Genomic DNA, 18,276 nt, shown 5'->3' with positions numbered 1-18,276 from the left:
ATATCTGATGTGACTTCCCTGGGGAAGTGGTGAAGAATCCGCTTGCCAATGCAGGGGACATAGGTTTGATACCTGTTCCAGGAAGATTCCATATGCCATGGGGCAGCTAAGCCCACAGTCACTGACCCTGCACACACTAGAGCCTGCGCTCTACCACAAGAGAAGCCACCACAATAAGCCCACCCACCTCAACGAGAGAGGAGCCCCCGCTTGCCACAATGAAGACCCAGAGCAGCCAAAATTATAATTAATTAATTAAAACATACTCAATGTGCCTATTTAGAAAGGAGATTTAGGCACTTAATGGAAAGTATGCATTATCCATTCAGCAACTATTTATTGCACATCTATGACGTCAGACAGTGTTCTAGGTACTTGGGAACAATACAGCATAAAAATACCAAAATCACTGCTTCAAAGATCTCATAATCTAGTGGAAATTTCAGTGCAGCTGAGGTTGAATTCATGCTAAGTATATAGAAAATAAGCAAATGTTTACAAGAAACTTTTACCCCATCCTGGAGGCAACGACATTCAATTCTTTCCGCTGATTGTTTCAGTATTTCTGTATTTTAAAATTAACATTATATTGTCACTTCTGAGTTTTCCTTTTTTTTCTCCTTTGAATTGTGTGTTGACTTCCCAGGTTTAAGATGAGGTTTAAATCTTCTTTATCCTATCACATATATGAATCCTATACATCCTCATACCCTTAGCTTCCTAAAGTTAAATTATAATGTTGCTTAGATAAATATTCTAATTTAACATTATTATGCTGTTAAATACTCTTGAGAGCTTTGTCCTGACATAAATTGTGACTCTTAATGTTCTATTCAAGTTTTTGTTTTCCTTGCCTTAAGACTTGGAATAACTTTCCCTCACGCTTTTCACCTAGCTAACTCTTATTTATCTTTCAAGTCCCAGTGAAAAATGCCACATTTGCAGGAAACCCTGAAGGATCCTTTCCCCAAAACCCTCCCTCACTAGGTGCTATTCATTCCTTTTATAGAACTTCAGTTTTTCTGTCCTGGTACCTATCATGGTTGTAAATGGATAATTATTCAGTAATAAGTCTCTCACTGAACTGGACGCAACATGAAGGCAGTGGGTCTTTGTTGCAGTCCAGGGGGCTTCTCTTGTGGAACACAGGCTCTAGGGTGCGTGGGCTCAGTAGTTGTAGCCCACCAGCTTAGTTGCCCCTCAGCATGTGGAATTTTAGTTTCCCCACAGAGGATCAACTTGGGTCCCCTGCTATGGAAAACAAATTCTTAACCATTGGACCATCACAGAAGTCCTTAATGCCTTTCTTAAAAATACAGACTTGAGAGTGGGGAAGTGTGATTGCCAGCAGTGGGAAAAAAAATCTTGCCATAGAGAAATACTCTTATGGACCTTCCCTTGGCCTTTTAAGTTTTCATAACCACTCATTAGTAGTGTCAAAACATCTTGGGTGAAATTATTCACATTATAAAGTAATTACATTTCAGTAGGATCACAGTGTCTCTTAAAGTTAAATCTGAACAATTGTCTACAAATCACTGACTACAGAGGGAGAAACCAAAAGCTGAAGTGTTCTTAGCCACTGCTGAATTGGTGTCCAGCTGCAATTTCATAGACAGCAAATTGAAATTATTATAATTTAAAAGATTGTATGTCACAAAGCTAAATAGGAGATTTCTCTATTCAATACCAGGAATCTCGAGCCCTTCTAAGCTAAATGAATGAATGAAAGTAGTAATGCCAAAGATTTGAAACCGTTTTCTCAGCTCACCCAAACTCACAAGAGCCTGATGTATAGTATAATATGCCAATCACAGTCATTCCTTGGTATCAATTGCAGCAAATTGGTTCCAGGAACAGGTATCTGTGGATGCCCGAGTTTCTTATGTAAAATGGTACGAAATAGTACAGAGGGCTCTGCGTGATCAGGTCTCCATAGCTTCAGTTTCCACATCCGGGTATTCAACCAGCCTTGCCCACCAGATTCAGAGGAATGTAATTAGTTCACAGTGACAGATACAAAAGAAACCCTTTTGCCCTAAGGAGGGCTTGAGATCCCAGTTCAGTTCTCCAGCTCCTCACTTTTTAGGGAGTGGATGATCGCATTCGGATCATCCTTCTGTTAATACGCTGTATTTCAGGTTATGAGAGAGAGGTTTTTCTCCGATATATTTCAGATCTAGGGGCTGTTTCATTTATAGAACTTGGATATTTTCCAAATTTCCTCATTCAAAGGTTACTATTAACCAGATCTTTTCTGTGTACAGATACCACTGTCTTGATCCAGTCGAGGGAAGACTTGATCCAGTGGAGGAAAGTCATTACAGGGGGTTTCTAGCACGGAACCAAACAAAAGAGTTGCCATTGGCCAAAAAAAAAAAAAACACCACCAAGAGGAGGGACGAGGTGGGCAGACACCAGAGGCAACGTTACCTTCTAATTTTGCCCAGAGATAACTTTGAGGTCTCTTTGCGCTTGTGCTCTTGGACTGTTGCGGTCTCCGACCTGCGCAAGGCCTCGCCACTATAAACAGATAAACCAGACATCGGGAGTTTCTCCTTTGGAGTCTGCAGAGGGACACCGAGCAATATGCAGCCCTCAAGTAACCACGCGGCATGCTCGCGAGGCCGCCCCTGCCCTTCCCCTTGCCCGTCTCCAAGATGGCGACCGCCCTGCCGCCGCGGCCCCGCCCCGCCGAGCCCCACCCCCCACTCCCGGGAGCAAGGCCGCCCCGCCTCCCCGCCGCGGGGCCGCGCTGCGCGCTCCCGCCGCCCCTCCCCGCACGAGCTCCACCCAGGTCGCCGGCAGCGCGGTCGGCGGCGGCGGCGCCTATTTCCCGCCATTGTGCGAAGTGGAGGCTGGGGGCCCGCACGCGCCGCCTGCCCGTGGCCGGCAGCGCCTCACAGCCGCCGCCTCCGCCGCCGTTCCCTGAGGCGCGGGGAGGCCAGGCGGCCCGCGCCGCGAGGCTTTCCCTGCGTGGGAGGGCGCGGGCGAGGAGCGGCCGAGCCCCCGACGAGGAGCAGAGGCGCGCGGGACGCCCGGGCCGCGCCGGCTCCGGCCAGTCGGCGAGATGCCCTGTGGGGAGGATTGGCTCAGCCACCCGCTGGGCATCGTGCAGGGCTTCTTCGGTGAGTGGCGGCGCCCGGGGGGCGGGCGGGGTCCGGGCGGGCCGCCGAGTTCACCGAGCCCCCGGGGCCCGGACCCTGCCGCGCGGCGCCCAGGCGGGGCCGCCTCGAGGGCTCGAGCGGCCGAGACGGTCAGCCGGGCCTGCGCCGCCGGCGCTTGGCAACCCCCTCCCGCCCGGAGACTCCGGGCCGCGGCTGCCCGGGCCCGGGCCGCAGGTGCCTCCCACCTGCCCGATTCGCGACTCCCGAGCCACCAAGGTTACGGCGCCAGGAGCCGGCTGCCGGCCGTGATTGACGGCCTCGCTTCCCTCTTCGTGGCCCCGCGGGCGGACCCTGAGCCCCGCGTGCGGCCGGACTCTGGGGTTGGGGGTCCTCGAACCTTTCGGGAGGACCCGCAGAGATGTGCTGAAGGGAAAAGCACTTTGCCTATGGGAAGCCCGCAGGACATTTCAAAACTTCCGGTGTGTGGGGGGAGTGCTCGCGTGCTTGCTCGCTCGCTGCAGAAGTTGGCTGTAACTCCTGGGTTACACACATCCTCCCTTTTCGAGATAAGATTTCGTGTGATAACTTAGATTTTTTTCCGTTAGGACACCTTTAAAACGTGTCTCGTCTCCCCATCTCCTTTTGGGCCAGAGCTAGCAAGAAATGGTGAACGAACTCAGATGCGTTCCTGCATAGAAAGAGCTTAGAATGTGGCAGGCAAGCTCAGGAAATTTCACTTGCAGTCATGGTTAATGACACTTTTCGGGTAGGGTACACAAAGGAAAATTTAGGTCTGGTTGCCGTTCACTAGGCATTTTGGCCCCACCCCGCATGTCTTTTGCACTCAGGAGTGGTGGAGGCAAACCCAACCAGGAATCAGTGTGTAAGATCAGAACACCTGACTTGTCAGGAGGTAACTTGAACTTGGAAAGTGGCCTTCCTCACTTAAGACCTTGTGGAATATTAGCGTGAACGCTTATTAAGAAGCTAAATAGTCCGCAGCAGCCAAAACGGAAGGCAGAAAATGTATTTCTTGCAGGAAAGGCTCACTGAGCAACTCTATTCGTTTTCCTTGTGATTTGAACTTGTTCAGTTGTCTGGTTTCCCAGGCTGAAACTAGAGGCAGCATATTAGGAAAAGCCCTGGGTAGGCATCCAAATTGTAGCTAGTGAACACTGACAACCTATTAAAGGAGAGATTTCAAACTATGTACATAGTGTTTAAAAAAATTTTTTTAATCCCTGTATATCCATCCAGGGCCCTTTTCAAAAAGGGGCATATGTCTCTCTACTAAATCCTAGTAATTGATGCTTATAATGAATACTAGAACCCATAATTGTTTTCCAAAATAATGGCCTTTAAATGTGGAGTGAAGATTAAATTGCACAGTAGGTTTAAGAGGGTGCAGACACAGAGACACTTTTTAGGGAAAATCATTCAAAAGTAAGTTTTGGTGCTTAATTGATGTTTAGAAAATTTAAGAGAAATATCCATGTCCTAGTCCGGCTGGATAAATGAGATGATTTTATATTTGGTATATATTTGAATGTATTTGTGTCAGATTTTGTCTCCTGCTTGTAGGACCCTAAGAGGCAACAACTCATTATAGTATAGTAGGTGTAATTTGGATATAAAATGCTGGCTCTACAGTATTTTCTGAAGTTTGTGTTTTGTTGGTGACCTGGACCTTGTTGATGTATTTTTCCTCTAGAATGTCTTATTCTCATACAGATTGTGTCTTGCAGAGAAGAAACTAATCCTGTCTTACAGTCATGATGTTTTTGTAGAAGCTGCTTTGATATATAATGTATATTTTTGCTATATTTTCCTATCACTGTGAATATATGGGATTGGATAGCTTTATAATAACAACATTACAGGTATGTTTGTGTGAGAAGTGAGGTGTTAAACTTGTAGACTCTCTTTGGTCTAATAGGAAATTGTTGTAAATCCATTTTCCCCCAGAGAGAAAAGTATACTCATTTTTTGTGGTTTATGAGGCCTTTTGGCCCCACCCCTGCCCAGCTCTGGTGTCTCAGTGGTAAAGAATTCACCTGTGATGCAGGCGACCCTGGAGATGAAGGTTTGATCCTTGGGTCAGGAAGATCCCTTGGAGAAGGAAATGGCAACGCCACTCTTCCTGGCGAAATCCCATGGACTGAGAAGGCTGGCAGTCTGCAGTCCATAGGGTCGCAAAGAGTCAGACACAACTGGGCAGGCACATTGCCCAGCTCTCAGACCTCATCATGGTATTCCCCCTCACACTGAACCTTCTTCCAGTTCTCTGATCTTAAACCACGCCACTAGGCTTTCTGCATAGGCTGTTTCCTTTGCCTGGTCAAGACTTCCCCTCCCACTTCTATTTTCCTGGCTAAATCTTAACTCTTCTTTGGGAACCTGAGTTAGGTAACTTCTGCTGCATGTAATTATAGGATCCTGTGAAGCCTGAAAATTAACTTGTAAAGCATGTTGTTGAAATCACTCGTTTCCTGGGTTCCTTGGCTATGTTTTAACCCTGGGGATTTTAGGATGTGTATCTGTTATTTGCCTAGAATATACCTGTACATCGAAAATGCTCCATGAGAGATTTTCTGGTGGTCCAGGGGTTTAGACTTCGCAGTTGCAATGTACAGAACACAGGTTCAATCCCTGGTTAGGGGACCAAGATCCCACATGCTCCTCAGCCAAAAAATAAAATAAGATTTTTTTAAAAAGAGTGCTCTGTGAATATTTGTTGAGCAGAGAAAAGACTGGTTAATCAGTCAGAAATGGTGCAAACTGGGGTGGTTACTGTCACTACAAATCTTAACTAAAGACAGTCTTGGTGGACATTATATTGGTTCAGAGAATATGATCATACCAGGTATGAGTTACTTTCACATGCAAATTCTAATTCTTTTTTCTTGGTTCAAGTAAGAAACTTTGAAATTCTCTTAGTGACCACAATCACAACTATATGAGTCATAATTCATCTCTGTGAACCAGTGCGTATTTTGAATTTGTATCTGCCATGTTACAATTGTTCACATGTAAATTTTTCCCTGTAAGCGTTCATAAATGCTTTTTCTGTCTCCATTCCAGTTTCTAAAAGATTTTATATACAGAGCATTGAGGTCCATAGACTTAAGATTTAGAAATACTTTATTGAGCTCTGTGTGTGTGTGTGTGTGTGTGTGTGTGTGTGTGTTAATCGCTCAGTCGTGTCCGACTCTGCAACTTCATGGACTGTAGCCCGCCGGGCTCCTCTGTCCATGGGATTCTGGAGTAGGTTGCTGTTTGTTTCTCCAGGGCAACTTCCCTACCCAGGGACCAAACCCCGGTCTCCTGCATTGCAGGCACATTCTTTACCGTCTGAGCCACCGGGGAAGCTCATATTGAGCTCTATTATGTGCATAATGCTGATGGCTTGGTCCCCGCAGTGATTGTTCATTAGTAACCTGTGACAACTTGCTTCCCTTAAACAGAAGCAGGCATTGTAAATGAGAAAAAAAAAAGTTTTGTATACTTTTTTCTTTTAATCTTTTTTTTTCTTTTAAAAAAGGATTTTTTATTCACTTGAATTAGTAACTGCTTTAATTTCAGAATAAGTAGGAATGCTTATCAACTCAGATTTCTTTATGTTCATATTTTTGGTTGGGTCAAGATCATTAGTTGCAGTTATATTCAAGGCACTTTGGTCATATCTAACAGAACTAGAATTAGACTAGCTCTTTGAAGAAAAAGGTCACTGATGTGTGGAGGAGAGAAGGGAGTAGTATCTTATCACTAGGATTTTAGAGAATTTCAAGCAATAGTAAAATCATCTAAAAGTCTGTCTGCTTTTTTGTTGTCACCATGATTCTAATCCAATAAATAGTTCATTCCTTTTTGTCTGTACCTACCGTGGACCTTCCTGCCACCTGGCCCTTGTTCAGTCGCTCAGTCATGTCCAACTCTGCAACCCCATGGACTGCAGCACGCCAGGCTTCTCTGTCCATCACCAACTCCCAGAGCTTACTCAAACTCATGTCCATTAGTCAGTGATGCCATCCAATCATCTCATCCTCTGTCGTCCCCTTCTCCTCCCACCTTCAGTCTTCCCCAGCATCAGGGTCTTTTCAAATGAGTCAGTTCTTCACATCAAGTGGCCAAAGTATTGGAGTTTCAGCTTCAGTGTTAGTCCTTCCAGTGAATATTCAGGCCCCTGTTAGGCCATTGAAAAAAACGTGATTTGTTTTAAGGCTATAGAACCCAAAGGCAGGGCAGGTGGTTTGGTAACCCAAGAGACTACTGAGTGAAATTGGAAAGCTGGCAGAAATCCAGCCAAGCAGGACATCTCAGTTTTCTCCCCTAGGCTATGTTCATTTCTGCACACAAACTTTACCTTTCTCTAGTCCAGGGCTCCCAGTTTCTCTTGTCAGTTCCAACCCACTTGAGCTAGCATCTTTATTTTTTCCAAAAATATTTTTTTTGGCTATGCCCGGTCTCAGTTGCAGCATGCAGGACCTTCAGTATTTGTTGCGGCATGCAAGCCTTTAGCTGAGGCATGTGGGATCTAGTTCCCCAACCAGGGTTCAATCCTGGGCACCCTGTGTGGGGAGGGCAGAGTCTTAGCAGATGAGCCACCAGAGAAGTTCCAGCATCTTTATCTTAATCCCAGATTTTAGTGTTAGAGGATCTGATTGGCCCAGCATGGAGTCAGTGGTTCACTCATGGGCCAGTCAGCCACTGCCAGGGCAGTGTTAATGGATCGTCATAACTACTGAGGCCCACACCTCACCACTGGGGGAAGTTCTCAGGGAAGAATAGATTGGAGAGCCATGGCAAAAGGCATGTATATATACACACATAGACACACACACACACACGTATAGATATATACATGTGTATTGGAGAAGGCAATGGCATCCCACTCCATTACTCTTGCCTGGAAAATCCCATGGGCAGAGGAGCCTGGTAGGCTGCAGTCCATGGGGTCGCTAAGAGTCGGACACGACTGAGCAAGTTCATTTTCACTTTTCACTTTCATGCATTGGAGAAGGAAATGGCAACCCACTCCAGTGTTCTTGACTGGAGAATCCCAGGGACGGGGGAGCCTGGTGGGCTGCCGTCTCTGGGGTCGCACAGAGTCGGACACGACTGAAGCGACTTAGCAGCAGCAGCAGGATACATGTGTATGTATATGAATTTTTAAATTATTGAGTAATAACTTGCATATGGTTAAAAAACTGTTACAGTATAAAATGAAGAGTAAGCGTGTGCTGCTTTTCTGCCGCTGAGGGTCCCACTTTAACTGTTTACTTTTTTTTTTTTTTTTGCATTGAGATATAACATAAAATTCACCATTTAAAAATGTACAGTTCAGTGGTTTTTAGTTTATTCATTGTGAACGTGCAGCCATCAGCACATCGTTACTGTTACCCCAGAAAGAAGCCCCGTATATGTTAGCAGTCACTCCCGACTGCCCCATCCATCATCCTCTTAAAACCACTCATTGACTTCTGTCCGTGGTTTACCTCGTCTGGACATTTCATATGAAGGGAATCGTGCAGCTTCTGGCCTCCTGTGTCTGGTTTCTTTAACTTCGCATAATGCCGTCAAGTTCATGCATGTTGTAGCGTGTCAGTGCTACCTTCCTTTCCACGACTGCAAACAGTACTCCATAGCATGAATATGCCATGTTTTGTTTATCCATTTCTCCATAGGTGGACACTTGGCTATTGTGAATAGTGCTGCTATAAATACGCATGGTTTTTGTGGGAATACATGTTTTCAGTTCTCTTGGGAATATGCCTCTGCATACGATTGCTGGGCCATATGGTAATTTCATGTTAGAACTTTTCCCGAAAGTATCTGCACCATTTTACATTTCCACCAGCAAAGTATGAGGGTTCCAATTTCTCCAGTCCACTTCAACCTCTTCTTAATAATAGCCATTCTAATGGGGGTCAAGTGATATCTCATTATGATTTCAATTTGCATTACTGTAATGTAATAGTATATTGTATCTGTTGATATGCATATAGGCCTTTTGTATATCTTATTTGGAGAAATGTCTTTTCAGATTCTTTGCAGATTTTTATTTTTTGACCACACCATGCAGCTGCTTCTCAAATCTTAGTTCCCTGACCAGGGATTGAACCCATGCCCTTGGCAGTGAAAGCCCAGAATCCTAACCACTGTACCTCCAGGGAATTCCCCTTTGCAGATTTTTAAATTGGGGTTTTGTCTTGTATTATTGCATTATAAGAGTTCTTTATATATTCTGTATATTAGACCCTTATCAGATATATGTTTTAGAAATATTTTCACCTGTTCTATAAATTGCCTTTTTGCTTTCTTGATAACATCTTCTGATGCAGATTTTTCATTTTGATGATGTCCAATTTATTTTTCCTTTAGTTGCTTATGCTTTTGGTACCATATTTAAGAAACCATTGTCTGATGCAAGGTCACAAAGATATATATCTGTGTTCTTTCTTAGAATTTTGTAGTTTTAGCTCCTTACATTTAGGTCTTGGATCCATTTTGAATTAATTTTTGTGGATGATGATATGAAGTAGAGATTCAAATTCATTCTTTTGTAAGTGCACATCTAATCGTCACAGCACCTTGTGTGTGTGTGTTTTAACATTTGCCAGTTTATTTTGAAGGATCTCATAGAGTACGCAGATAAAAAGGAGCGTAGGGCAAGGTCTGGTAGGGTTGCTTGTGGACAGCTTTTGTCTGCATGGAACTTCACTGTGCTGCCTTTTCAGCATGTGGCTGCCTCCACCATCCTGGAAGCTCCCCCAGCACTTTTTGTTGAAAAAGACAATTCTTTCCCCACTGATTCAGTTTGGCAGCTTTTTTTTTTCTTTAAAAACTGTGTGTGTATATGTGTATGTATCAGTTGACCATTGATGTATAGCGTTATTTCTGAACTCTGTATCCCGTTCTGTCGATCTGTATGTTACCCTTCTGCCAGTACTATGTTGTCTTGATTACTGTGGCTTTGTAGCAAGTTTTAAAATGATGAAGCATGAGTCCTCCAACTTTGTCGTTGTTCTTTTTTTTAAAGATTGTTTTGACTCTTCAGAATCCCTTGTATTTCCATATGAATTCAGAATCTGTCATTGCTGCAAAAAAGGCAGTTGGCATTATGGTGGGGATTGCATTGAATCTGTAGTGCATTTAATTCTTTGGGTAGTAGAGAATAGTAAAGATTTCAGATTCTAACGCCAAACTGCTTCTTAGCTACAAGGCCGTACCCAGGGCATTTAGCTCTAATCATTTTTTAATACTTCCTTTAGAAAGAAATGGCAACCCACTCCAGTATTCTTGCCTGGAGAATCCCATGGACAGAGGAGCCTGGTGGGCTACAGTCCATGGGGTCGCAAAGAGTTGGACATGACTGAGCAACTTAACTAACTTCTTTATACTACAAAATTATTTTCAGTAATAATCATGAAATGAAGCTATGTGCAGTGTTTAAGGTAATTACATATTTCAGATTCAATCTAGACATTGCTTCTATCAACTTCTTCCTCATCCCTGCTTATTTTAGAATTTTTTTGTGGTTGTTGAGTTCTGTTATGACGACGTTGTTTCATGTTGGTACAGGTACCACACTTTAGATTTGAATAATCTTGTATTAATTGTATAATTAATTTTTTGTATTAAGAGTAACAAGTTTCTATAGACAAAAAGCTCAACTATTTACTGAAGAGTGTTTATACCTACTAAATAGTTTGAATTTTGGTCTTTTAGTTATAATTCAATATAATAATATTTTATATAAACAGTTCAATTATAAATGAATTTTGATAAAACTGAAACATCTATAAAAGACACAAACTAGAAATCTTTCCACTGATGTTACTAACATTTTCTTGATTCATTCTTTCCTGTAAAACAAATAGCTGTTTAAGAAAATGTGCTATGCTTAATTGCCCAGTCTGACTCTTTGAGACCCCATGGACTGTAGCCCACCATGCTCCTCTGTCCATGGGGATTGTCCAGGCAAGAATACTGGAGTGGGTTGCCATGCCCTTGTCCAGGGGCTCTTCCTAACCCAGGGATCGAACCCAGGTCTTCCACATTGCAGGCAGATTCTTTACCGTCTGGGCCACCAGGGAAACTCATAAATACTGGAGTGGGTAGCCTATCCCTTCTTCAGGGGATCTTTGCAACCCAGGAATCAACCGGGGTCTTCTGCATTGCAGGTGGATTCTTTACCAGCTGAGCTACCAGGGAAGCAGGCCCTTAAGAATAATATATTTCTATATTAAGATACGATTCAAATTCAGTAAAATGTTCACTTATGAGCAAAATTTGCACCCACTGCACCTCTCAATTCATACTATTTCACTGTTCAAAATATTAAACATAAAAAGTTGTTCAAGTTGTCCTATGGAAGATAGAATTGAAATAATTCAAGTTCTCCTTCATCTTTACAGTCACTGGGTTATTGTTCGTTTATTTAAAATCTTTCGTATACCTGTAGGACTCTAGAGTACCATAGGGCTTGGGGAATGCTCACTGCTCTAACCAAGTTTGGACTATTCTGTACCACTTAGAGGGCTTCCCAGGTGGCTCAGTAGTACAGAATCTGTCTGCCAATGCAGGGGATGCAGGTTTTAAGCCCTCAATTGGGAAGGTCCCCTGGAGAAGGAAATGGCTACCCACTCCAGTATTCTTGTCTGAAAATTTACGCAGGCAGAGAAGCCTGGCAGGCTACAGTCCCTGGGGTCGCAAAGGGTTAGCCATGACTGGGCATGCACACACGTACCTCTTAGAAATTCACTGTCCAGACAAATGCATGTGGCTGAGTCTGTTTTGGGAGCTAAGTATATAACAGAGGATGAGATGGTTAGATAGCATCACCAACTCAGTGTACATGAATTTTGAGCAAACTCTAACGGAGATAGTGAAGGACAGAGGAGCCCGTCCATGGGGTCACAAAATGTAACAGAGGTTCTTCAAATACACTGCTGTGTCAAATGAGATATTTATTAAAGGGTAAATAGTAAAAATGTAGTAATTGCAGCCCTATGGACTGTAGGCCCTCCAGGCTTCTCTGTCCGTGGAATTCTCCAGGCAAGAATACTGGAGTGAGCAGCCATTCCCATCTCCAGGGGATCTTCCTGACCCAGGGATCGAATTTGTGTCTCCTGCGTTGTGGGCAGATTCTTTACCATCTGAGCCACTGGGGAAGTCTATATTAAAACTCAGCAGTAGTCAGCAGTTGTTTAGGATTTATACCAGCAGAAGGTTTTCAAAGGAAAAATAGTTTATCAATGACATTGTTTAGAATGGTTAATTCATAGTGATGGTAGAAGTGGAATGGATTTTAGTTGGTTTTATTATTTTTAGATTCTCTGCAGGAAAGCTATCTCCTATTGCTAGCACTTAGGCTAGACTACTCCTAACACTTCTGTAGTAGGTCACTGCTTGACCTCTCCTACTTCCTAACCTTGAGCGTGAACATGTCAATTAACTTTTCTTTACCTCAACTTTATCATCTGTAAAATGGGAATAACAAGAGAATCCCTTTTATTTTTGGCCATGTCCTCCTCCAGGGAATCTTTCTGGCTCAGGGATTGAACCTGTGTCTCTGTGTCTCCTGCATTGGAAGGCAGGTTCTTTATCCCTAGTGCCACCTGGGAAGCCCCTGTATGAAACTGCCAAACTGTGTTCCAGAGTCGCTGTACTATTTTGAAAGAGCAGATACCATTAGAGATGTGAAAGAGTAATACAGACAGGGAAGAGTAACACTGACAGGCGAAGAGTAATACAGACAGGGGAAGAGTAATTCTGACAGACGAAGAGTAATACTGACAGGGGAAGAGTAATACAGACAGGGAAAGAGTAATACAGACAGACGAAGAGTAATACAGACAGGAAGACTAATACAGACAGGGAAGAGTAATACAGACAGGGGAAGAGTAGTACAGACAGGGAAAGAGTAATACAGACAGGCGAAGAGTAATACAGACAGGAAGACTAATACAGACAGGGAAGAGTAATACAGACAGCTTTGTGGATATAAATTCAACAACTTGGATGAAATAGACCAGTTCTTTTAAAAATACACTATTAATTTCCTATTTCTGCTGTAATAAATTACCACAAATTTAATTGCTTAAAACAACATATTTTTTATTGTAATAGGGTTGGTTTACAGTGTTGTGTTAATTTCTGTTTATAGGAAAGTGATTCAGTTATATATATAATATATATATATATTGTTTTTAATATTCTTTTCCGTTATGATTTGTCGCAGGATACTGTATCTTTTTGAACTATAATTTTGTCCCAGTATTTGCCCAGGAGTGGGATTGCTGGTTCATGTGGCAACTCTAATTTTTAGGGTTTTTTTTGAAAAACCTCCAAACTGTTTTCCATAGTGGCTATACCAACTTAACATTCTCACCAACAGTGTAAGAGGGCTCCCTTTTCTTCACACCCTCTCCAGCGTTTGTTACACAGATGTATTATCTTACAGTTCTGGAGGCCAGAGTCTGATGTGGGTGTCACTGGGATAAAGTCAAGGGGTTCATAGGTCTGCCTTCCTTTCTGCAGCCTCTAGGGGATACTCTTGTTTCCTTGCCTTTTTCACTGCTTCTAGAATTTGGCTGGAGAAGGCAATGGCACCCCACTCCAGTACTCTTGCCTGGAAAATCCCATGGATGGAGAAGCCTGGTAGGCTGCAGTCCATGGGGTCGCTGAGGGTCGGACACGACTGAGCGACTTCACTTTGACTTTTCACTTTCGTGCATTGGAGAAGGAAATGGCAACCCACTCCAGTGTTCTTGCCTGGAGAATCCCAGGGACGGGGGAGCCTGGTGGGCTGCCGTCTCTGGGGTCGCACAGAGTCGGACACGACTGAAGTGACTTAGCAGCAGCAGCAGCAGAGTTTGGCTAATTTCTTGTGTTGTGGCCCCCTTCAGTCTTAAAAGTCAGCAACAGCAGGTCAAGTTCTTACATGTTCAGTTCAGTCGCTCAGTCCTGTCCGACTCTTTGCGACCCCATGAATCGCAGCACGCCAGGCTTCCCTGTCCATCACCAACTCCCAGAGTTCACTCAAACTCACGTCCATCGAGTCAGTGATGCCATCCAGCCATCTCATCCTCTGTCATCCCCTTCTCCTGCCCTCAATCCCTCCCAGCATCAGGGTCTTTTCCAGTGAGTCAACTCTTTGCATGAGGTGGCCAAAGTATTGGAGTTTCAGCTTTAGCATCAGTCCTTCCAGTGAACACCCAGGACTGATCTCCTTTAGGATGGACTGGTTGGACGTCCTTGCAGTCCAAGGGACATACGTCTTAGTTCTCCTCAAATCTATATATGCAGTATATAATCAAACTGAAACTTAAACATCAAAATATAATCTTACAGAAATTTCAGTAGTCGTTTTCAGGTGTTCCTCAGAATTACTTAGAAATGTTTAGAATCTAGAATAATCAAGACAAACTTTAAAGCAAAGATGAAGAACATCACTACCTAATTTTAAGACTCGCTATCAGGCTATAGTGATTAAGACAATATGGTACTGGCATAAGGATAGACAACTCTTACCAGTTTAACAGAATATGGTAACATAAAAACAGGAGTTGAGTTTGACAGTAGTACCACGGCAATTTACTTATTTTAAAAAATCTCATCTGTTGCTGCTGAGGGCCAGCGAGAAGACTTTCCCCAATTACAGCATCAATGATGGACTCGGACCCATGCAAGTTTGCTAATTCTGTAGGAGGAAAGATTGACAGTGTATGAGTGAAGTTCCTCCTCCTTGACCATGGTTTTGTGGCATATGTTGAGTGAGTGGTTATTTTTTTGCATGTTTTCTCTTTGGTAATTGTGTGACAGTTAATTGTTACTCCGTTTGCCAAAGCAGTTTACCACTAGAAAGTCCTTTAAATAAGGCTGGAACAAATAGATATCTTTCTGGAAAAAAATGAGCCTTGATGTCTGTGTCACACTAGAAACAAAAACATTAATTTGGTATATGATGGGTATTAAAAAGATTGACAGGATGAAGTATTGAGGCAGAGCACTGGACCTCTCATAGGCTGTCGGTGAGAGTGTAAAAGTGTGTCTGTCTTTTGTTCCTCAGTTCCTCTGACCACTTAAACTAGGGCAAGAGAGTGCAGGGGTGCCCACGTTCAGACGGCCAGGAATTCATGAGAAGGATGATAGTGATATGTATGTGCTCAACAGGATTCTTGGTTGCCCATGGCCTAAGTCGATTCTGCTTAAACCAAGGAAGATGAACACGTTGTTTCAGGTAACAGTTCCTGAGTGGGCTAATGTCTGGCTCAACTACAGCCAAATACTTCAGAAATCAGCCTCCCTACTCCACTTTCCCCTGGGATGGCTTCGTTTTCAGACAGACCTCGGTCATTGTGGCCACAGGCAGCTGTGGGATTTGTTGGACCCAGCTGCTGAGCCTTATACCCGGGGTTGTCCTTGACTGAGGCCCCCCTAACCTGATCATCAGAACTACTGTGAGGCCTCCGTCAGGTCCGCCCCCGGGGCTGAGAGTGCGGGTGCTGTGGTTCCTCCTCAGGAGAGGCACTTGCTAGAAAAAGGGGAAATGGGTGCTAGTCTTGCGAAACAGCCGATTTTTCTCAATGTTTTGTCTGTTTAATGTTTACTTCTCTGACTCCAGGAGCTGTGTCCCAGGCCCTTGTTAGAGCCTGGGAATGTAAAGGTGAATTGTTGATGAACAGAGAGTGGATCTGTAGCCTGGCATTGAAAACTCTGTGATGTGTTTGGTCTCATCTTCCTTTTGTTCGTTAGCTTTGTTCTTTTCCAGCCACTTTGTGCTCGCGTATTTGAATTTCTGGTATGTCCGTCCTTGTCTCTGGCTTGCTATTACTGTTGCCTCCCCCAGAATGCCCTGTGTCTGCAATATGCCCACCCCTCAGACCTCGGCATGGTTCCATTCTGCCTCTCTTCCCAGGCCTGGCTCAAACACCACCTCTTTCAGAAGCCCGCTCTGAAATATTTTGACTTTCACTATTTTCTCCTCTTTGCTTTTGCCTGCTATTCTGCCCATAGTTTATCTTAGCTCTCATGTGCTTGCATGCACCTCCAGGATATCTTCCCAAGCCAGGGATCGAACCCACGTCTCCGGCATTGGCAGGAGGATTCTTTACCACTGAGCCACCTGGGAAGCCCTGTCTTAGCTCTGCTGCTGCTGCTAAGTCACTTCAGTCGTGTCTGACTCGGTGTTACCCCATAGACAGCAGCCCATCAGGCTCCCCCGTCCTTGGGATTCTCCAGGCAAGCACACTGGAGTGGGTTGCCATTTCCTTCTCCAATGCATGAAAGTGAAAAGTGAAAGGGAAGTCACTCAGTCGTGTCTGACTCTTCGCAACCCCGTGGACTGCAGCCTACCAGGCTTCTCCATCCATGGGATTTGCCAGGCGAGAGTACTGGAGTGGGGTGCCATCGCCTTCTCCTAAGTTCCTTCAAGTCTAAGGATCCTGATAGCACCTGGCAGAGTGCTGGGCATAAAGTAGGCTTAATACATAATGGGTAGTTACTGTACTCCTGAGAATTTTGGAATTGTCTGCTTCAGTCCTTAAATTGTTCAGCAAGACCAGATGTTTTGTTAACATTTCATAACATGTAAGTTACTTCGAAGTAACTTGCTGCTTCCTAGTCACTCTTTAATGTAGTTTCATCGCCTGTGATGTGGTGTATTCAACCTTCTTACACAGATGCAGTCAGAATGGTGGTGTTGGTGGTCATGTCTGCTTGTAGGAAACATCCGTTTTGACTAGAAGCGGAAATACCCAGTCTAGTCCCCCCCGACCCCATTCAGTGATCCTTTATTGGCATGCATTTAGTAGAGCAGTGCTTCTCAAGTTCCAGTGTGCACCAGAATCACCTAGAGGGTATCTTAAAACATGAACTGCTAGGCCTCACCTCCAGAGCTTCTCATTCAGTGGTTCTGGGATGGGCTCCCAGCCTTGCTAACAGCTGCTCAGGTGGTGCTAGTGCTGCCAGTCTGGGAAGCTACACTTTGAGGACCAGTTTACTAGGAGTAGATTTAACCCTTGGGGGCTTTGCTCTAGCTCAGTTGGTAAAGAATCCATCTGCAATGCAAGAGACGCGGATTGAGAAGATGCCCTGGAGAAGGACATAGCAACCCACTCTGGTATTCTTGCCTGGGAAATCCCATGGATAGAGGAGCCTGGCGGCCTGCAGTCCATGGGGTTGCAAAGCGATGGACATGATGACTAACATACACACACAAGGATTTAACCCTCATTGCAGTCAGAATCACAGAAGGCACTTTCACCTCCACGAGTGCTTTTTAATAACTGTCCTTTGCTCAGTTAAGTGAAAGCATTAGGAATCTGCTACAGCAGGTGTTACCAGGATCTTATGAGTGTTTCTAACAGAACCAGCTGCATAACAAATAAAGACAAAATTCCTTTACACCACGTTTCCATAGCACGTGTGTGATGTATATGGTACCCATGCATTGTTGGAAGTATTGACCAGCTCTGGTTCAGTTCAGTTCAGTCGCTCAGTCGTGTCCGACTCTTTGCAACCCCATGAATCGCAGCACACCAGGCCTCCCTGTCCATCACCAACTCCTGGAGTTTACTCAAACCCATGTCCATCAGTGATGCCATCCAGCCATCTCATCCTCTGTCATCCCCTTCTCCTCCTGCCCCCAATCCCTCCCAGCATCAGGGTCTTTCGCATGAGGTGGCCAAAGTATTGGAGTTCAGCTTTAGCATCAGTCCTTCCAATGAACACTAGGACTGATCTCCTTTAGAATGGACTGGTTGGATCTCCTTGCAGTCCAAGGGACTTTCAAGAGTCTTCTCCAACACCACAGTTCAAAAGCATCAGTTCTTTGGAGCTCAGCTTTCTTCACAGTCCAACTCTCACATCCATACATGACCACTGGAAAAACCATAGCCTTGACTAGACGGACCTTTGTTGGCAAAGGTCTGGTTAGGTAGTTCTAATTCATGAAAACATGCGTGTATATATATTCCTGGGTTTTTTTTTTTTTTTTTTTTGGATGATTCACTTTTTAGTCTTGGCCAGTTCCCATAGTTTTTCAAAAGCTGGTTTCTTATCCTTAATATGACATTAAAAACACCTTTTTCTTATTTTGCAATCATCATTGCAAGAGGTAGAGGTGTGCTGAATCTTGGGAGCAGGGCAAGTTTCATGAAAATTA

General features: G+C 44.1%; 1 protein-coding gene across 2 annotated transcripts in view; it reads left to right on the top strand.

Annotated features, from left to right (window-relative positions):
* Positions 1–3,046: 3,046 nt before the first annotated feature.
* MCMBP (minichromosome maintenance complex binding protein) overlaps positions 3,047–18,276 on the top strand; it is a 36,554-nt gene continuing 21,324 nt past the window's right edge. For both annotated transcript variants that reach the window (XM_068961271.1, XM_068961270.1), the window contains exon 1: positions 3,047–3,128. In XM_068961271.1, coding sequence (XP_068817372.1) covers positions 3,071–3,128 — 58 coding nt within the window. In that variant the 5' untranslated portion in view covers positions 3,047–3,070. The remainder of the gene's footprint in view (positions 3,129–18,276) is intronic.

This window comes from Capricornis sumatraensis, chromosome 23, assembly GCF_032405125.1.
Source record: "Capricornis sumatraensis isolate serow.1 chromosome 23, serow.2, whole genome shotgun sequence".
Taxonomy (NCBI): Eukaryota; Metazoa; Chordata; class Mammalia; order Artiodactyla; family Bovidae; genus Capricornis; species Capricornis sumatraensis.
This window is presented reverse-complemented; position numbering and strand designations above follow the sequence as displayed.